We start from the raw sequence: 21,452 nt of genomic DNA, 5'->3' as shown, positions 1-21,452 counted from the left end.
TGCCACCTCATCCCCATTACCTCTTCTTTGTCCTTTCTCTGAACTCCCCACAAGAAAGAGGAAAATAAGCCTGCCTATAAGAGCCATGATCACAGGTCACCACTGCTTCCCCCTTAGCACTTGGCTGGAGCCCACCAGACAGTGCAGGCAGCTGCTTCCTGCTTGTCCTCATGGAGTCTGGCCTCTATGAGGACGGGGATAGTGGAGCAAGGACCATCTTGAAGATAGTTTGCCATTTCAGAGCCCAGTCATGGACTTTGGCAAGCCACTTAGCCACTCTGAGCCTTGGTTTCCCATCTGTAAAATGGGATTGCAATGCCTATCTGCAGGATTTGAGATACATTTTATTTGTCTCTGGTTCAGTGGTCAATAAAAATGTTTTAACCATGTAAACTCTTGTTCAAATTACATCTCAGGAGAAACTCCAGTACACAAATCATCTCTGTTGGAAGCAGGGGTGGAGGGCCCTAGGACCCCTCTACCACATCCTGAAGACCCAGAGAACCAGGTGTCAAAAGATCTGGCCCCTGACAAGCAACACAGGAGCCACCTGAAAATGCCACAGCAGAAAGAGGAGGTGGACAGGTTGTTTGATAAACTATCATCAAAAGCTGTGCGTATCTCTAGGGGAAGCACATGTGGATGTGGGGAGGGGAGGATACATGAGATTGCTCTGGGCGTGCTAAGAGGGGGAAGCTGCTACCAGGTGCCCACTGCCTCATCCCTGAGGCCCCCACTCTGCCTTCCTGTAGGAGATGGGGTTTAAAAAAATGAAAGATCTCCTTGCCATGGTTGCCTCTCACCCACTAAACCTACTTGTTCTCCATTCTTCACACAAGCACATCCCATTCCTGCCTCACCTTGCCTCCCCCTCTACCTGCCAGCTGGAATGCCCTTTTCCAAAATCTTTGTCTCTCCAAATTCACATGTCACCACATCTGGGAATCCTTCCATGTTTGTCCCCAGCCAAAAGTAGTATTCCTTCCTCTGACCTTCTCCAGTATGAAAAGCAGTGACTAAGAGCTTGGGGCTCAGTTTTTCCATCTGTAAGGTGGGAATGTGAGGACTTAGATGCTCCATGTAAAGTCCCAGCACTGTGTGCCTGGCACACAGTAGGCACTCAATAAACAGCAGCTGTTCACTGTGATGTTGTAGCCTCCCCCTCCACCAGGGCAGGACCACAGCTCCTTCAGGCTCTGGCACACAGTAGGCATCTACTGAATGCTCACTCAGGTGACCAGCAGGTGGCTCCACACCCCAATTAACCTGCCCTGATCAACTACTCTGAGCCTCAGCAAACTGGTTCCCTGAGTTTCCAACTTTCTGACTCTCTAGCTGCTTTCTCCTGGTGATGGAAAACAGAGAAAGGGCAGAACTGGCAGAATCCTGGCACCTTGACATGTCACCTAGCAGACACTTGGGCAACATTGGTGACCAAGGCCTTTGGACTTGCTGTCCCTCTCCCCTTTTCCACCACACGTTGCCCACCCTTGTGAGGATTACTCCCATTTAAAAGATAAGAAAACCAAGACACAGCAAAGTGTGTGATCTGCCATCAACTGGTGGCAGCATGTGTGCCAAGGGCACAGAAAGGATCTGGCCCTACTTAATCAATGTCTCATTTTACTGATGAGGTTGGGGAACCTCAAAAAGTGGAACAGCCTTGCCCAAGGCCTCATGTAAACCAAAACTCAGGTGTCCTGGCTCTAAACTAAATAACCCAACCCCACCCTACCCCACTCGAAGGGAAGGAAGTGAACTTCCCAGACCCTTCCCTGGCTGCTGGCCTCAATTCCAAGGAGTGAACATGCTGAGTGCCCAGTGGGACAAAGGGAAGAATTTTATCCTGCTGGGTTTGAGGGCAGCTGTGAGGACCCACTAGAGATGCAAAGGCTCAGCCCAAGGCAGTCAGGTCTGGAGACAGCTACCCAGGGCCTATGCTTCCTCCCCATGCCTGCCAGAGAGAGTTTCAAGCAGGCCTGGGAGCACTGAGCCCCCTGCAGAGGTTGCGGCTGGCTGCATTTGAGGCTCAATTCTGACGCTGCACTGGAGGGGCTGAATCGAGGGTGGAGAGGGGCTGGTGTGGAATAGCAATGAACCAGCCTCCTGGAAGCCAGCCAGCACCAGGTTTGCAAGACAGAGAACTCTGCTGTCAGCTGGGTCAGGGGAAGCATCACTGGGAAGCAATCTCTCTCTCTCTCTCAACCTCTCTCTCTCTCTCTCTCTCTCTCACACACACACACACACACACACACATGCATTCATTCATGCACACATGTGAGTACACCTCTATGGATTCTTTATTGAAAGCTCCCAGGAAAACCACCACGCAGGCCAAGCAAATGCCTGTATCTGAACAGGCTGATGAGAACATGTGGCCACTTGGCTTTTTAGTTCACCTAATTCTACCTGTTAGACATTTGCTCCCATTTCACAGATAGCCACACTGAGACCCAAAGAGTATGACTTAGCCAGGCATCCAGCCTCCTAGCCCTGGCTTGTGAGACCTATACCTGATACCAGAGATCAAGGAGCCATGCTTCTCTTGGGCTCTTGAAAGTGGCCAAGTAGACATGGACAATCATTCCACCCTCTCCTTTGCTAACTACCTCTGCTGCACCCCCCTGGCCTAGTCACCCCCCGCCACTTCCCCACAACAGTGATGGGTGACATATGGCCAATAAAAATCCTTCCCTGGGTCTGGAGTGTAGGCACCTGGCAGATGCCTCCCCTCTGGGACTGCTAAAACCACAGTCTTAGCTGCCAAGAAGGCTATGCAGGCAGAAGATCAAGGCCAGCCCCAGGGAGAAGCACAGACAAGCAGAGCTGAGGGGCACAGAGTCCCTCTGTCCCCAAGACCCTGGTCCCTGCAATTCTGACTTCAATCCTATAAATTAATCAGGCACCCTCCTTAGCCACTGGTATGCATTAATCTCTTTGGCTTAAAAGGCCCTATGACACCTCCTTCTCAAGCCACGTCCTTTCTTCACAGATCATACTGAGCCTGTGATTCGGCACATATGTGTGATAGCTTATCCTTCTTCCTGATGAGTATAAATCTCCTGAGAGCCCTGTATGCAGCTTTCACTGCTGCTTTCCTTGCACCCAGCACGGGGGCTCAGGCACAGTGCATACTCAGCAACCAAGCAAAGGAGTCTGTCTGCAGCTCTTAAGCTTTGTGACTAGAAAGACTATCTGCCTTTGAATCTGGCCGGCATTTCACTGGGCAGAGTACACGAGGAGGGTTGGTCTGAACCACAGGTTCCGTGAGGCCCCCAGAATTCATCTGGGGAGCCCAGGAGCCCTTCAAAAGGGTGGGCCACCCTTCTTGAAGTCCAGGACTGGAACTGCAATTCAGAAAGCCCATATGATGCTGCTCTGGAGAGCAGGCTCTTGGAAATGAAACCCCATGGGTAGCAAAAGCCTGATTTTCTGGGCGGGAAGTCCCAGAGGTAGATTTGGGGCTGGGTTCCTTATCCCTCTGGCAACTTCAAGTATTTCTCTCCTTCCTGATGGCTAAGTATGCTAGGGTAGCACATGAGTGCTGGGCACTAGCCATGCACCAGGCAGCTCACTAAGCACTTCACACACAGCATTGGCCCGGATCCCCCAGATGACTCCCCAGGGTGGGTACTACCTCCTCACTGCAGTTGAGGAAATGAGGCGGGAAAGCTTGGGGACTTGTCCAAGGTCGCCAAGCTAGGAAGGAGTCTATATCTCAGGAGTGCTGGCTTCTCCCTGCCTTCTACCATCTTTCTCCCTCCTCCATACCCTGAGGGGACGGGAGGTGGAGGAGGGAGAGCTGCAGGTGCCAGATGAGCTCTTGGAAAACTGGGAGGTTTCAAGATAGGAGCTGAGGGAATATGCCAGAGTCAGCCCCCCCACCCCCCCCCCACCCCCGCCCAGGCTGCCCGCAAGGGCTCCCGAGGGCAGAGGGTGCTCTGCTGCCGGAATAGTCAAAAGACAGTCTCCAGCGTCCCGCCCCCTTCCCTCCCCGACATTCTCGCTGCCAAATGAAATCTGGCAGCTTCTGAAAATAGCTCAGTGCTGCAGCAGGCTCTCTGCCCGCCCTTCAGCAGGCTGGCATGCAGCTGGGGGTGGCCACTGTGGGCAGACGCTGGTGCACGCGGGGCCTGGGGGTGGGTGTCACACACACAGTGCACTGGGCACCCCAGAGCTGGTGGCATGAGACAGCTGCCATTCCTCCACTTCTCTGACCTTTCCAAGCCTGGAAAGGCCACAGTGGCCCTGGAGTCAGCCTGGCATGTTTACCAAGCCTGAAGGGGGTGCAGTCACTAGTAGGTGTGAGCAACTGCCCTTGGGCCACTTTTGTCCACTCGTAGACAGAGAAACCTAGGAACCAGGAGAAAATGCCAAAATGGTGTTTATTAATATCTAGATGTAAACCCCAGTGGTGTTTTCCTATCTGATGTGGTCTAGGGCTTCCCAGCCAGAGAGAGGGGTCAGGAACCAGGATGTGTATCAGGCACTTGTCAGGTCCATATCCGGCACTGAGAACCCTGAGGCTATTCTGGGCAGTGTGGGCCTGGTTAAACCTGGACCAGCAAGGAAGGTCCTCTCTTGTCCCACTCAGGCTGAAGCCAGGACCCAGAACCAGACCTTCTAAGCATCACTCAGCAGCCCTCTACTGCCTCAGGTCTGACCTGGAGTGTAGAAAGAGACTCCTGATTAACGGGAAGCCTCTTGGTCCTGTCCTCAGCCATCCACCCTCAAAAAAGTACACCAAGAGACAGTCCCTGCCATCAACCAGGACAAGGTGGAGGATGAACTGTTACAGAGAGAAGCTTTCCTGCCTGGGATCCGGTAAGCGGGTGGGGGCAGGAGAACTGTGCTGGCTTTTGTCACAGTGACAGTTTCCAAAGTAGAAAAGGGTTAAAAATACCTCCCACCCTCACCTGAGATGAGAAGCCCCTCTTTGGGTAAGGGGTAGTAACAGGATCACTAGGCCCAGGGACTCTGCAGAGAGAGAGCTCCAAGGGGCCTGTGGGATGGGGTTGCAGCAAGATAGGGCTGGACCCCGCAGCGAGGCAGGCAGACTGACCCTGGTGCCTCGAGGAGACCAAAGGGAGGAATCCTGAGAGGGGCAAGTAGTGTGAGGGAGACAAACCTCTCCAAGGAGGCAGAGGTGGACCCTCCATTGGCCCTTCTCCCTCCCTTACTCTCTTACTCAGCATTCAGAGACAGCAACTCGGTCTCTGGTCACCATAGCAACCAATGGCCAGATGCCTTTCCCAAGGCCAGGCCCATCTGCCTACCCTACAGAGGGGGTATCTCCATGGGAGGAGGGAAGCCTGCCACAACCCCCAGTAGCCTAGAAGTCTAAGGCCATGTCCCAGCGCAGAACAGACCTATGTCTCACTGGGGCCACTCTGGCCAAAGTCTCTGCAGCTGAGGCAGGTAGCTCCCTAACTCCCAGGCTCTGGGCCCTGTCTAATGAGGTTTGGAGTCAAGGTCTCCCACCCTGATGTTCCAAGTGACAAATTAAAACACAACAAAAAACGATCCTTTTGTTACAAATAATGACCCCAGGCCCTCTGGGTCAGGGCCACAGCACACTCGGATCTATACGCCACACCAAGAGGCCCAGCTCATCCAAGGCCCCATGAGCTACTGGTTGTTGCAGCCCTGTGAGGCTGAGGAGCTGCCTGCCTGCTTCTTTCTCCGCTTGTTGAGCAGTCGATTGTTAGAGGTCTTCAGGTCCTTGATCTGCACCTGGTCATAGTCCACACGCATGGTTGCCAGGGCACTGGTCATCTCCTCCTGCGGACAGATACCCACGGAGGTCAGGACATACTGGCCTCAAGAACCATCACCCTCCTGCCTCTAGCCCCTTACTAATGTCAATGAGGGCAGTGACAGCCTTTATTGCCCAAGCGCCCAGCACTGGGCCATCCCCTTGTGTCACATAATCCTCACTACAGTCCTTTCTGGTGGACCCTGAGCTTATCCACTAAGGCACAGAAAGTATAGTGACTCCCTGGGACCACACTAGTGTAAGTAGGAGAGGGACCTTGGCCAATGTCACCTGCTAAGAACCATAGGCCTGCAGGGGACATCATCTTGAAAGGCACCCAGGACATGAAGCTTGAAGATTGTGTCCAGGGTATCCTGGGGCTCTGAGCTGCTGTCCCATGTGCTCAAACCTGGCTTCCGCTAAGTCTAAAACCAGGCTGACCACTCTCCAAAATAGAAACTGTAGGGGGGTTATGGCCAAAGCCCCTTCACTAAGCCCCTGGCCCAAAGTCCCCGTGAGCCAGGAGCACCATCCTGAATGCAATAGCACAGCCCAGTGCTCTGAGTGCCACTGTTGGACACCAGTGCAGTCAGGTGTCCTGTGTCTAGGCATGGGGGAGTGGCTGATGACGCAGGATCTTGGTAGCCACCACCCTGGAGTCCCTTTTTCCAAACCCAGGAAGCTGTAAGGAGACTGAGGCAGCATCCACCTACCTTGACCTCATCCCAGTGGTCTCTATCCTCCTGAAGCACTCGGGCCGTGTGGAGTGGGGTCTGTGGCACCACCATCGATTGCTGGAAGGAGCCCCAAGCCCATGGATTAGAACATGCAGGCACCTGGGACAGCACTGGCTCCCCACCCCACCCCCTTTCTTCCTGTCTTAGATGGGACATCCAAGGCTCAGGGAGGCAAAGGAGCCTGACTGAAGCAGTGGCAAAGTCAGGCTGTTGGTGGGGTCCTATCACACATCTGTGGCCTGCCCCAGGACCTCCAGAGACATCACCCTCCTGCCTATGGCCCCACTCCAGCTTGCCACTCTGCCCACCACAGGGCACAGAGGCACTCACATTGATCCAGGGATGGTTCATGAACTGTGTGATGGTCAGCCTCTCTGTGGGGTCTGTCTTCAGCAGGAGGCGGATCAGTTGCTTGGCTAGAGGAAGAATGGAGAGTGGGTTAAGTTACAGAGTCCCTCAGAGTCAGTCCCCCACCCCACTCTACATGTGCCCCCAGATTCCTAACCCATAGAAACAGTGAGCTAATAACTGTTTCTTGTTTTAAGCTACTAAGTGTTGGGAAGAGCTCATTAAGTAGCCATAGAGAATGGATACAGGGTCCTCAAAGGGAAAATATTAATAAGGGACAGGAGTTAGAGGAAATTTTGAGGAGGTGAGTTTTGAGCCCATTTGGTAGATATGGAAACTGAGGTTCAGAAAGTTTGGGTAACCTTCCTAGGGCCACACAGCTGGGATATGGGATATGGGATGTCACACACACAAGATCTGAACGTAGGTTGCGTTGACACCAAAGTGGTATCTCCCAGAATGAAGGCTGATGGGGTCCAGTGGAGCAAGCTCACCATCCTCAGAAACCTCCGACCACTCAGGATTGGGGAAGCCATACTGGCCCAGGCGGATCCTCCTCTTCATCCCTGGGGAGATGGCCTGACCCGTGTTGGAGTAGAAGGGCGGGAAGCCACACAGGCTGCAGGAGAGTGGAGGTCATTCAGCACAGGTGTGAGGGCAGCACCAGGGTGGACCCATTCCCCTCCCCAAATCCCTGACTGGGAAGACAGGCAGCCACTATGGCAGCCACCTTGGCAAGAATACCAGCCCTCTGGACTCTGGGGTCATGCTAGGAATGCCATCTGCCCTTGGCAAGGAGAGACCTTCAGGCAGCCTGAAGGAGGGGTGTCCCCTGACCAAAAGGGAAGGGCAGCCTGCATGAAAAATGACCCACTCAAGGTTCACCAAAGGTTTGAGGGGGGCAGAGCAGAAGTGGTTCTGGGGATATGAGGAGGTAGTATAGGGGTGAAGGTGGTGGTACTCACAGGATGTACATGATGACGCCCAGGGACCACATGTCACACGACTTGTCATACTTCTCTGGACCCAAAACTTCAGGAGCTAGCAGGGCAGAGGGCACAGGAGGGCTCTCAGCCCAAAGGTCTTAGAGCCCAGATAGGAGCCTGAAGCCTGAGAAAGGTGGGGAGCAGTTGCCTGGGCTGGGGGGTGGGGCAGAGCAGACTGGTGTCTGGCACCTTCTGGGAAGGCAGCATGTGTGTGAAGTTGGGGGAGGAAAAACGGCTCCCAGAAAAAATAAACCCGCTTTTAGGCTGGGCTGTAAAGAATGATAGCTTCCTAGCTTCTTTGGGCCAATATCAGCCTTGGTGACGGAGAAGAGGGAGAGAAGGTCAGTCTGGGATTTGGTGGAGTCCAGCCACAGGTTAAGGGCCTCAGGCCACCAGCTGCTCTGTGTCCCTTGTCTCCCTAAATGTACAGCCTAGATCACGGGCAAGGAGGGGCCAAGGGTAGGGCTCTGGTTTCCACTTTCAGCTTGGCTACCATCCCATGGGGCCTTGTTCTTCCCACCTGTGCAATGATGGGCAGGCCAGAAGATTTCCAAGCCAAAATACTGCAAAACACATCCTGGTAAACAGGATACCGTTTCAGCTGTCTCAAGGGTTCCCCACCCCTTCAGCAGCTCTCTTGGAAGGCCTCCCTGAGAGAAAAGAGCCCTCTGCAAATAGAGTCATCACCCCTCTCTCACAGTAGGGACACTTTCCAGATCTGGGCTTCCCACTCACAAGGGAGCAGGGAGCTTCTCTGGAAGCATGAGTATGTGACACCCCCAAATCCTGTCCATGCCCTCGTCTAAGGGACCCTCTCCCTCAAGACAAGTGGCTGGTGCCCTGTATCCTTCTAATGTAATAGGGGAGGACTGCCTACTTTGTGAATATGAATCCCAGGAAGATAAAAACTGGAGAAAAACAACCTCGGTTGGGCTCCGTCCCGAGCTGATGGCAGCCTTTTATCACGTATATATTTAGAGCTGCTGTGATGTCATTCAGCTCACAGGCCACAGCCAGAATTTTCCTGGATCTATTTTCAAAAGCAGAAGCTGAAGTTTGGGAGAATATTTTTGCAGCCTCCGGCCCCCCACGTCACCGCCTCCATAGAATCCTTTCCTCCCTCCTTACTGGGCTTTAACCCTTTGGCTTCTGCAACCCATAGGCTGCCCCACACCACAGCAGGGTCCAGTGGGAGTAGGGACATACAAACCATATCCCAAGGACTCACCCACATAATAGGGAGTGTAGCAGGGTGTCTGCAGGGCATTTTGGGTGGTCTCCTTGGCAAAGCCAAAGTCAGTGAGCTTGAGTACTGCATCTTTCTCCTTGGACGTGTAGAGCAGGTTTTCAGGCTGGGCCAGGAAGATAAAACATTGGTCTGGAGTTAGGCACCAAGCAGGGGCAGAGTCCCAAAATGATCTTCAGGCAGACTTCCTTCACCCCAATCCATTCAGGAGGAATCAGCTCCATCTCACTAAAAAGACCTTGGTTACCAACAATGTGGGCCAAATATGGAGAAGACCAAGGTGGCTGGGAGGTAACGCCTCCTTTCACAGAAGGGAAACAGAGGCAGGTGTTCAGCCAAAGCTGTGAAAAGCCAAGTGCCACACAGAGCCCAGGGGCAGGGACTTTGAAGCCTGTGTTGGTAATGCTGCCATGAAATACCAAAATGAAGGTTCTGGGGCAAGGTAGGCTGTCATGTTGCCAAGCCCGTGTCCTGTGCCCAACCTGGAACAAGTGAGCAGGGCAGCCCTGCCCGAGGTTGCTCAGGAAGAAAGCCCCCACCACTTAGGTCCCAGGAGCTGCACAGAGGCTATTCTTCCTGGTTGCAAAGCACAGAGAGCCTGAGGAAAAGAGAAGCGGGGAGGTCTGCATGGAGGAGGCAGTCCTGAAGCTGGTTTTTAATGAATAGGTAGGACCTAGGGCTCTGGAGGAAAGGAGAGACCCTCAAGCAGAGCTGGGGTAAAAGGACACGGTATTAGATGGAGTTCCAGTTTGGAGCCAGTGAAAGCTTTTTCTCCAGTTCTATTTGAGATGATCTGATCTTGGATTGGGATGAAAGCAGGAAAGCATGTTTAGTTTATTCAAGGGAGTCACCTCTAAAGAAGGCTTTTCTCTCCTTGGGAAAAAAAGGAAGCCAGGACCAAAATAAAGCAAGGGTTCAGAAGGTGAGTCTGTCCTGGCTCCATGTGTATCCAGAATCAAAAGATAAATGGACTGGCAGTACTCAGCCAGAGGAGGAGCCTGATGTTGTAGCTGGGCCCTCCACTCCTCTCTGCCCAGTCTCAGGAGGAAGTAAGCCTCAGGGTGATGCTCTAAGCCTGGGGTAGAGGGCTCAGGACTCACAGATTCTGCTCTGATGGTGGCTGGCACGTGTATACATATGTGTGTGGGACTGCCTCATGCGGTTTGCATTTTATGCATCCAATCCTGATGACCTATAGGACCCAGTCCTCCCTAGATAGGACATTTGGAGAGCTGAACCTCTAGAAAGTGTCTGAATCCCATCCACTGAAAGGGCAAACAGACCCAGGAGCTGGGACTACTTCAACTGGTTCCTCCTTGCCTCCCTGCAAATGGCTTCTTTCCCTTAAAATGCTGGCGTTAGAGGGCCTAATCTACCAAAACTATGGCTGTTACTTCACAGAAGCCACAACAGTGTCAGGCAGTCCCTGTCTGAGACCTGGTACATTGCATGTTCATAAAAGTCCTTGCTGAAAGAAAGAATGAATGAATCCCAGTGTGGCATCTGTGCAGGCTTAGGCAAGGTACAATCTCTCTCTGAGACCTGTCTTCCTCATCTGTAAAATGGGTAATGGCTCCTATCTCACAGGTTTATATGAGAATTAAACAAGATGCTTGTCAGTGTCTACTGGCTTGAGGCAAGCACTCATTTATGCTTAAGCCTACTGGGATTACACAGTGTTTAAAAGAAACAAGGAGACCCATCTGGCTAGAGCAGAAGGAATATGCTGAAACCATGGGAGAAGTGGCTGAGAAGAGCAGTCTGGGCCAGGGGGCAGAGGCTTTGAATGCTGATCAAGGAAACTCGCCTCCATCTAGTGGGTACTGGGAGCCATTGAGGGTTGTGTACTCCCTTCTCTGGTCCCCCAACCTGGGTCCTAGAGCCTCACCTTGACGTCTCGGTGGGCGATGTTCCGGCTGTGCAGGAACTGGATGGCAGTGCCAATATCCCGCATGATTCCTGCAGCTTCTGCAGACATAGAGGAGGGGGCAGTGATGCCAGTCAAAAGTCGAGCAGCCTGGGGCCCCCACCCTATCACCCCCCTGGAATAGCACAAGATGGTGATAGCAGTCCTGCCACCCAGGACACCCATCCTATACCCTCACCCCCATTCATCCTAATTTCCTCTGGGGGTAGAAAGCACAGTCCCCCTCTACCTCCTTCCTCAGGCCTGGGCTACCTCTTCCCAGCTGAGATGCTCATTGGCACCAAGAGGCTTTGAGGCCTCCATCCCAAAGCCATGAAGAGTCCATCTCTGACAAGGTATTTTGAATTCATGGAACTCCTTGGGAGGATGAACACTCTATCCCACCATCTCTTATTCAGCTGCATAGACTGAGGCACAGAGAGGAGCAGGGCCTTGCCCAGCATCACACAGCTACTTTTTGTGACTCATCTCAGTTGGAACACCCCCTCTGGTCCAGCTGCATGCACATACCTCTCTCAGTGAAAGCCTGGTCGCCACGCTCCTGAATCCGGCTGAATAGCTCACCACCTTCCATGCTAGAAGAGAAAAGTGACTGTAAGCAGGGAGTGGGCTAATCAAGTGTCAGCCTGCCCCTGCTCTGAATCACAGGCCCAGACCTCAGGCCCTGCCGCTCTGCCCCTGGAAACAGTCAGCATCAGCCTCCTCGTGCCTTGAAGAACTTGGTGCGTAGTGGGCCATCAGCTTGGGTGGGTTTAACTGGACTCTTAGAAATAGGGTGGGCTCCCCAGGGATCCTCACCAGGATCACTGCCCCCATCTGGTTGAGGCTTGGGCACCCCAACCCTCCATCCAAGCCTCAGCTTCTTCATATAAGGGAGGAGATGTCAATTGTCATCATCATGACAACAGCTTTCTGAACACCTACAGGGTGTTGTACCCTGGGCAAACCCTTCACGTGCACTGCTATGTGACCCAGGGCTGGTCCCTTTACCTCTCTGTGCCTCAGCTTCCTCTTTTGTAAAATGGGATTTATAGCACCAGTGTCACAGAGTTGCACAGATTGAATAAGCAATACACATGGAGCATTTAGAATGGAGTCAGGTACAGGGTGAATACTACATTTAGATCTTCCTCCACATTTTACATGGCAGTTACAAAAATTCACAGAGGTTAAGGGCTATCTAAAATCACACAGCCAGTGGGTAGTAGAGCCAGGATCTGAACCCCAAATCTGACTCCAGAGCTGTTAACCTATAGGATGAGGAAGGACTTAAAGGTAGGTGGGGAGGAGCTTGAGGTGTAGACACGAGGCCCAGGGTCTGAGGAAGGCTAGGGTTGAGCCACAGTGCTATCGGGAGAAGCCCAAGGTAGAAGAGGCCACTGGCTCCCAGTATCTGGAGGGACCACAGGAGTACAAACCGAGGAGGTGACTGTGTGTGTCCTGCTTCCCCCACAAATCTCCCCTGACCCACCATCAGGACTTGGCGGCTTTCTCTGACAACTCTTCCAGCCCCTCTTCCCAAAGTGAAATCACACTCAGGGAAGCCAAATTGGAGCCCCCATGGTTCCCTTCCCATCCTGTGGGAACGGCCTTGTGGCTAGCAGCTGCACAGCTCTATGGGCAATGCCTGCAGCTGCCCCTCCATTACTCCTCAAGGGCTGGAGTGCCTCCCATAGCTGCTATCTGAAGAGCAGAGAGGGCCCCTAGAAGAATGGTGGGAGCCTGGGGGCCACAGGAGTACCAATGAGGCCAGCATACCATTCCATGACGATGAGGAGACAGCGCTTGCTGTGATGCATGTTCTCATACACGTCCAGGATGCGCACGATGTGGGGGCCTCCTGAGGCCTGCCAGTGGTGGTCCACCTCCTGCCGGGCCTTGGGGCTGTCATACAGGAGCTGAGGGCAGGTAGGCACAGAAAGTGTCAGGCTCACAGCCCACTTCTCCAGCAGCCACCCAGATAGTGCCACTGCCCTCACTTTGCAGACAAGAATACATAAGCACAGAGAGGCCTGTGACCTGCCCAAAGTCACCCATCTTATAAAGGGAAGAATGAGGATTTGAATCTAGGTTTCTCTGATTTGTGGTCCAATGGCCACAGGAAGGCCCTGGGGATAGCTGACAGCTTAGAAAGACTCAGAGGCTAGAGAAGCCCTGCATGCCTTCTCCAGGGCAGCCAGGGAAGTGGGAGTTGAGTGGGCTTTGTAAGCAAATCACACATCAGGTATGAGACCCCAGGTCAGGGGCCACACATCCCTCAAGCTGCACTTTTGCAATGTTATGGCACAAGAGTTGTAGACCCATAGGTAGTGTCTGGGGGCAGGGGGCACCCTAGTTGAGGGAGGTAACATCCTGGTCAGATGAGGCCTGAGTTTGGGGCTGAATTCTCCCAGTGACTCAGTATGACCTCAGGCAAACATTCACAGCTCCAAGTCAAAGCCCACAACTCAGTAAAATGGAGTAATAACAGAGTCATCCCTACAGGATGCATCACAGCAAGGCAGGTGGCGGGTGGGCGGGCATCAGGATCCTCATTCAGGTTAACTCAGCCCTAGGCTATGGTTGCCAACCATAATGCCAGTTGCTGGAAATGAGCAAGGCCCCCCAGAGTGGTCCTGCTCAGAGGAGGTATAGGGGAGGAGGAGAAGTCAGCATGCAGGGTGAGGTGGTCCAGAATGTGGAGAACAGGGACAAACCATCTCCCCACAGGGCTGCTCACCTGAGACCCAGCCCCATTTGTTTCCTAGTTGATCAGGGTTGAGGACCAGGGTCAGAATTCAAGCCTACGGCTCAGAGCAGTTTCATCTTGCTCAGTACCTGCAGGACCCTGTACCATCCCTGGCCTTGCCTTCCCCTCTGCAGGGCACTGTGAAGAACAGCTCTGGGACCAAGCTCTCTAGGCTAAGGTAGACAGGAGCACAGAGGAAGGCAGTAGGCTCTCATGCCTGCTGCCCCATAGCTGTTCCCCCATTTCTGCAGCAGCTAACCATGACCTAGCCTGGGGGTGCAGGGAGCTGGGCAAGCCCCTCCACCAGTTTTGGGGTCCTTGCTCCATTAACCAGTCCAGGGTGGGGGTGTGCATGGAGGCTGCTGTAGGCAGACTCCCAGCCTGGAAACCATGGGTCCTTTGCTCACACTGCCTTTGCCTCCCAGAACATCCCTCAGTTCTCTGCCCACACAGCTCCTGAGTACCAGACTCTTGCTTGCAGTGCTGGAGGCAGGGGCTCAGTCACTCCCACTCACCACACTACCTGAGGTGGCTGTAGCCAGGGGTACCCCAGTTTTAGCCACAGGACCCAAGATGTACCATCCTCCGTCCCTGCTCTGTTCCCTCTACACCTCTTTTCTGTGTGGCCTCCTTACACTTCTCCCTGCCCCTTGCTATCTCTTGCCCAGTCTGGTCTGACTTGATTGTGTCCTGGAGGGGTCTTCAGACTGGCTCCAGGACCCCCTCTTCACTCTGCCCTGCTACTAGCATCTCACTCCTACACCAGAGTCCTCTCTCTTCTCTCATAAAATCCCAAACGCACAGCTGGAACACTCCTAGTGAGGTCCTCGGCCCTACCTATCCTTGCCCCAACCCCTTAAATCCCCTCCCCCATGGCTCCAAATAATAGCCACCACCTCCCCTGCCATTCAGGGCTTGCGTTCCTCTCATTGCCTGCTACCTTTGGCTCCCAACCCTTCCTGTTCTGGTCAGAATAATGTACTTACCAGGCCCAAACAGCCTTAGTCTATGCCTATGCCACATGTACCATTGCCTCTCTCCTTCCCCATTGGGCCAACTCCCTCTTTTTGAGGAAACTTCTGGGCTCAGCTCAGATGTCTCCTTGTCTGCAAAGACCTCCCAGCACCTCCCCCTGTGGTTTTTGCCTCTGTACCTCCAATCAGGCTGAAAGCAGTTTTAGAGAAGAGGCAGGGCAGGTCCAGCTGCAGGTCCCTGGCTGGGGCCAACAGAAAACACTGAGCTCCTGAACAAACAAAAGACGGGCGGGTGGGCACAGTGCTAGAAGGGAGGTGTGGGAGAGAGTGGGGGGAAGGGAGTGGATGGCCAAGGAGGGCCAGAGGGCCTCATGGCCTAAGACTGTACCCTGTGCTTTGCTGAGGTGGAGGAGCAGGTGGAGCTGCCCTGAGTTGGAGCCTCTGAATGGCTCCCACCCTACTCAGTCCATATTTAGGAACCCATTTCCCACACGGATTAAAATAGTCCTTTTCTGAGTGCCAAGGCCCTGAGAACAGGCACAGGGGTGGAGATATGGCTGCCCCCAGAAGACTTCTCTGCAGGGGAGATCACAGGGGCCAGAGCCGTGGACCTGGTCCCACCCAGGCCCAGCTATCAAGAAATCTCCTGGGCTGTCACTCTTAATCCCTTGGGTTGGCTTTGAGTGTGGCCCCAAACCTCTTAGAGCCTCAGTTTCCTCATTTTTCTTCTCCATAGCCAGAGCCTTCTCCTCTTCCAGGAGTCCCCCCAATGTCACCTCTTCTCAGAAGCCCTCCCTGACCACCCCGACTAAAGAGGACCTCAAGAGTTCCTCATTCTCCCTTCACCCTTTTTCTTTTTTTATACATGTGTTTTGCTCATTAAGGTATACTTCACATACAGTAAAATGCACAGGTCTCAAGAGCCCAACTCAATGAGTTTTGACAGCTGCACACCCCCGTGACCCACACCCCCATCAAGATAGAAACACTTCCAGCTCCCCAGCAAGCTCCCACGTCATCACCCTTTTTACCTCCCTCCTGTGAAGCACTGGCTCACAACCTACAATTAGCTTGTTCCTTTGATAACTCTTTAAACAAACACACACATATAGATATTGCACTTTCAATGTGCCTGGCTCTGTTCTGAGCACTTTATAAATGTTAGGAGCAAGGGGTTTTGTTATCACCATTCTTTAGCTGAGAAATGGAGGCACAGAGAGGGAAAGTAACTGGTCCCAGGCCACACGGCTGATTCCCCAGCCAGGCTGGCACCATGCTGCCTCCCTCATGAGACTGTGGGCCCACAAGAGCATGGCCAATCTGCCTGGTCACCTGTGGGTCCCAGTTTCTGGGCCTGGCACAGAGTACTGGCTCAGATAATACTTGTATATTTATTGAACAAGTAAACCTAGAAAGTGGAGATAAGAGGATGAAACCCTCACAACTCACCATGAGGACAGAATAAGATTAAATTGAGGAGGACCCAGGAAAGCTCAACAAATTGTGAACCAGATTTTACCACCTCTTCCAAGGAGCCCATCCTGACTGCTCCAGCCCACAGGCTATTGCTATAAACTGGCTTCAGTCATGCAGGTACATGAGTCCATACAATCCTTCATAAAAGATGTCTCCAAGCAAGAGCCCCTTTTTCCCAGGCATGGAAATGAGCACAGGGGTAAGATATAGGAGGCTCAGGTTCTACTCTTACTCTCAGTGTGACCTTGGGTGGTTCCTTTGCATCTCTGGGCCTCAGTTTCTCACAGAGAGAAACTATGGGGTTTGGGCTAGATTGGGAGAAGGGAATCTCTCAGAGGTTCAGAGGTGCAAAGGTCAGAAGCTCCTTGCAAAGTAACTACCATAGCCCCACTCCCACATCACTGCCTTCATGGAGCGGCCCCTGAGTCTCCACGGACACCTATCCAAATACCTGAACCTCATGGGGGCCACCTGGTCCCTAGTCACGGCCAGGAAGAAAAGAAAAAGATCTGTCACCTCAGCAGATCCCCCACCCTTGCCTCACTCCCATCCCATGTCCCCTGGACCCCCCAGGGGTCCACCAAAACTAAGTGTCAGTGATGGTTCCTGGGCAGCTCCAGCTATGCCCAGCAGGCACCCACATACCTGTGAGACAGAACCCTGGCTTTCTCCTAAGGGTGGGCTCCTGGCTGTACTTGAGGTAAGGGCCCGCACCACAGGTAGATGAGCATCAAATCTGAGATGACATATCCTTGAACAAATGACACCACTCTAGACTCAGGCTTTGATGAAGCCGTTTCCACCTCTCCCTTCTCCCTCACTCTCCATTGCCAAATTGTCCCCAGACCCTACAGCCAAATGGCCAAGATGCCTGCCAACCCCAGCAGACAGTAGACCCTGACAAAGGTTGAGGCAGCGGGGCCCATGCCCCTCCAGCGGCACCAGGTGGAATGGGAGCCTTGGGACTGGCCAGGCTCCCTCTCTCCCTCCCTGCTGTGTTCCGTCCCACCCAAGGACAGGCTTCACATGTAGATGGAGGAGGTCCTGAGTTCAGGAGCTGGGAAAGCAATAGCAACATTTGACTGTTTGGAAAACAATTTGTAGTTGACAAAACGCTCTCTTTCCCCTTATCTCATGGGAATGCTGGTGCCGCCCTATGAGGCAAGCAGGGCGGGACCAGCAACCCCAATTTATAGACTGAGGAAAGAGAGGTTCAGGAAGATGAAGTCACTGCCCTGGGGCCACCAAGCTGGAGTGTGGCAAGGCTGAACAGGGAGGAGAAGGGACTTTTGAGAGAGTGTCCAGACAACCCCTCCCCTAGGGGAAATGGGAGGAGGGGGTGACACCAAGTTGAAGAGGCACTGGCCAAAACTACTGCTTACAAGACTCGGGAAACTTGTTCTGAAATAAACGTGTGCATAGGTGTGTGTGAGAGCAGGGATGTGTGTAGGGATGTGCACGGGAACATGGGTACATGCATGTATAGGGGTGTGTCCCTGAGGGTGTATGGGTATAGGGAGCATGGGGGGTGGGGGAAGTGTGCAAGTGAGGGGCTGTGGGTATGCATGTGTCTCCATTCCCTGCAATAGTGACTCTGAACCCCCAGAGATGGGAACCACCCATCTGTCCATCTATTCATCCAACATTTTCTCTCTCTCTGAAGTGCCTACCAGAGTACTGGACACAGAGAGGTGCCCAAGAAAGACTGGAGGTCTTGCTACCACAACTCAACCTGTGACAGCCTTGCCCAAGCAGGTGACCAAGCCCAGACCCCTCTGCTCAGACCTCCTCTCTCACTGAGGCCCCATCTTCTGCATCACCTCACGTTACCCAGAGCTGTAAAAGCACTCTGTCTGCTTTCCTAGAGCATCAAACAGAGCTGGGATGTCTGCAGTGGCTCTGTGAAGACGCAGTTTTGGGACAAGCCCCAACACCCTACTACCACCACCTCCCAGACCCAGAAGGGCCATCCACACAGGCCCATATGCTCACCCACATATCTAGTGTCCACATCCAGGGCTGGGCTCTTCTCAGGTAAAAGTGTTCACACTATCTCCATCTGTCTCACACACAGGAAGTCCCAAGGCCACCAGCCTGGACAGGCAGCCTCCCCCACCCCACCCCAACCCCTACACTCCCAGCCAGTTAACCTGCAGCCTGGGCCAAGCTGCTGTGTGGCCTCTAGGGGAACACCCACTCCTTCCGGGGAAAGAGAGCTGGCTTCCAATCTCTCCCATCAGTGAGGCACTAACAAATTAAGAAATATTAACTCTGGAGTTCTTGACAACCCACGGCTTGAGAGACATCATTCTTACAGCAAAGGGAATCTCCTGGAAGCCAGGTATCCAGTTGTTCTCACTGTCCAGTGAGCCACTAGAAGTCTATTATTTCCACTCCTCTATTCATTTGACAACATGATTTCAGGCATTTTATAATCCTAAAGCATGACAAATAAAACAAAAAACATCAGATTCTCTTTAGAATGAAGAGAAAAATTAAATATACCAGACACCCATGTAACTAACTCATAACTACAACTGAAAATACAATTTAATTCTGAGCTTCCTGGGAGTTTTGGCAAAGAAGAAAACCAGATAGGTTCTGCTGCTTTTATCACCCCATGAAGAGAAGCACAGACATTCCTTGAACTTTTTTCAAGACGAAATTCTTTTTCTTTTTTAAGATTTTTATTTTTTATTTTTTCAATGTTTATTTTTTTGAGAGAGACAGAGACAGAGCAAGAGCGGTGGAGGGGCAGAGAGAGAGGGAGACACAGAATCCAAAGCAAGCTCCAGGCTCTGAGCTGTCAGCACAGAGCCCAATGTGGGGCTTGAACTCACAAATAGTGAGATCATGACCTGAGCCAAAGTCAGATGCATAACCAACTGAGTCACCCAGGCACCCCTCCAAGACCAAATTCTTAAAGGGATTCTGCATCAGACCTTACATGAGGGAAAAGTGTGACATTCTGAAAACGCCTTTGACAATAATTTTCCAAGATACAGAAAGATTTGCATGAAACTATCTGATAATAAACTCCCTCCTAAAGACTAAGGCCAGCACTTGGCATTGTAGCCTGGCACATCCACCAGGAGGCTGAGATAACATCACCAGACCCTTTATTTTCTGGGGAATCTCAGCTTTGTTCTGTGCCAGAGTATGGAAAAGAGAGAGGTAGAAGGACTGGTATGTCCCTAACCCCTATCACATCTTCTCCCACTTGGGGGTCTAGTCCCAGCCTCAGGCAAGGGCAGACCAGAATGCTGAAGAGCTGCATTTCTGGGCTGTTGATTACATCATGTTCAACACCCAACACTCGGGCAGCAGAATTGGACAGAATGTTATAGGAAAATACAGGTTTTAAAATCACATTTTGTTCACTGTGGGGAAACCTCTATTCTCTACAGAGAGAGGCTATGGATAAGAAAAAGCACTTTGAAGCAGCACCAGATCCAAGATGGCGGCCGGCAGGAGGCTGATGAAGGAGCTTGAAGAAATCCGCAAATGTGGAATGAAAAGCTTCCAGAACATCCAGGTTGATGAAGCTAATTTATTGACCTGGCAAGGGCTTATTGTTCCTGACAACCCTCCATATGATAAGGGGGTCTTCAGAATCGAAATAAACTTTCCAGCAGAGTACCCATTCAAACCACCGAAGATCATATTTAAAACAAAGATCTATCACCCAAACATCAATGAAAAGGGGCAGGTCTGTCTGCCGGTAATTAGTGCTGAAAACTGGAAGCCAGCAACCAAAACCGACCAAGTAATCCAGTCCCTCAGAGCACTGGTGAACGACCCCCAGCCCATGTACCACTTCGGGCTGATCTAGCTGAAGAATACTCTAAGGACCGTAAAAAATTCTGTAAGAACACTGAAGAGTTTACAAATAAATATGGGGAGAAGCGACCTGTGGACTTAACTCTGCCGCAACTGACTCCAGCGAATGTGAGTGGAGACCCCGAGCAGCACATTCAGACACCCTGCAAAGCAGGACTCTGTGGAAAATTGACACGTGCCACCGCCTGGCATTTGCTTGTGGCACTTAATAACTTTCTACAGTTTTCTTAATCAAAAGTGGTCTAGGTAACCTGTAAAGAAAGGACTAAAAATTTAAGACGTTCATAAAATAAATAAATAAATAAATAAATAAATAAATAAATAAATAAATAAACAAACACACTTTGAACTTACCACATTCCCTCTTTGACAAGAATGTTCAACTCAGCCATATCTAAGATCCCTTCTGGCTCCCAGTCTGATTATTTGGTATTATTTTTTTCCCATGGTGACAGATCTCTAATTTTATGAGAAATACATGCCACTGGAATGGCAAGATTCATTTTAGAGCCAGCTGTTGAGACCACCCCTGCCTTGTGCTGCTAACACCAATGAGGGCCACCCCTGCTAGCCCCTGACCCTTGCAAGCTGCTCTGTCCACTCAGAATGGTAGCCATAGCCTCAGAGATGGGATGGGATGGATTGACCTCAAGTTCAGGATTCAGAAGCAGGAATTTCCTTCTTAAGGCCTCAGTATCTTCTTATAAAGCCAGAGCCATGCCCCTCTTCCCCTCACTCACTGCCTCCACTCCCCCACTCCCATCCCCATCCAAGGACACTAGTGCTGTTTGGAGAGGTGCCGGCAGTGTCAAATCTAACTTTTTAGCCACAGCTTCGAATTAGAGCATCAGATATGTGCCATTATTCTCTCACACACTCATTTCCCCAGCTTTTGTAGCTCATTAAAGGAGCTAATGGAACCAATTCTGCAGCTATGCATTAGTTGGCTTCATGCCAGATCAGACCTCGCTTCATTAAGTTCTGACCATATCTTGTCCTCCACTTGCCCTGTCCATTTACCTCTCCTCCTCAGAGGCTAAGTTCCAGGGAGGTCAGCTTGCATGACACCACAGACCCCAAATGCCCAGGCCCCAGCTGGATGCTCGGGGACTGATAGAGTCAGATCAGTTTTAGCAACCCCTTCATGACAACTGTCTCCCTGGTGCTCGGCCAGCGGTGTGTTGGCCACAGCGTTTGGTCATAGACATCACCTCATTCAGTGCTCACCATATCATGAGAAGATTTCATCCTTTTAACTGTGGGGAAATGGTGATTCTGAGAGGTTAGGTGACTTGCCCAAAGTCACACAGCTGGGCAGTGACAGTCAGGACTTGAACCTGCCTGTTGGTATCTAGGCAGTGGGGACCACGCAGATAGCTGTTTTGCTCCTTTCATATGTGGGGTTTGGCCCCATACCCTGGGGTCTAGACTAGGC

At 52.0% G+C, this 21,452-nt stretch overlaps 1 protein-coding gene and 1 pseudogene across 3 annotated transcripts in view; one reads left to right on the top strand and one right to left on the bottom strand.

Annotated features, from left to right (window-relative positions):
- Window positions 1–4,366: 4,366 nt before the first annotated feature.
- MAPKAPK3 (MAPK activated protein kinase 3) overlaps window positions 4,367–21,452 on the bottom strand; it is a 29,751-nt gene continuing 12,665 nt past the window's right edge. For all 3 annotated transcript variants that reach the window (XM_047848863.1, XM_047848862.1, XM_047848864.1), the window contains 9 exons: window positions 12,758–12,897; window positions 11,510–11,574; window positions 10,961–11,040; window positions 9,055–9,178; window positions 7,806–7,881; window positions 7,335–7,459; window positions 6,823–6,908; window positions 6,469–6,549; window positions 4,367–5,781 (listed from right to left, as the gene is read on the bottom strand). In XM_047848863.1, the coding sequence (XP_047704819.1) occupies window positions 5,629–5,781; window positions 6,469–6,549; window positions 6,823–6,908; window positions 7,335–7,459; window positions 7,806–7,881; window positions 9,055–9,178; window positions 10,961–11,040; window positions 11,510–11,574; window positions 12,758–12,897 (930 nt within the window). In that variant the 3' untranslated portion in view covers window positions 4,367–5,628. The remainder of the gene's footprint in view (window positions 5,782–6,468; window positions 6,550–6,822; window positions 6,909–7,334; window positions 7,460–7,805; window positions 7,882–9,054; window positions 9,179–10,960; window positions 11,041–11,509; window positions 11,575–12,757; window positions 12,898–21,452) is intronic.
- Window positions 19,601–20,248, top strand: LOC125161058 (ubiquitin-conjugating enzyme E2 L3-like; annotated as a pseudogene).

Source organism: Prionailurus viverrinus, chromosome A2 (genome assembly GCF_022837055.1).
Source record: "Prionailurus viverrinus isolate Anna chromosome A2, UM_Priviv_1.0, whole genome shotgun sequence".
In the NCBI taxonomy this organism is placed as follows: Eukaryota; Metazoa; Chordata; class Mammalia; order Carnivora; family Felidae; genus Prionailurus; species Prionailurus viverrinus.
The sequence above is the reverse complement of the archived record's forward strand: the minus strand, read 5'-3'. Positions and strand labels throughout refer to the sequence as shown.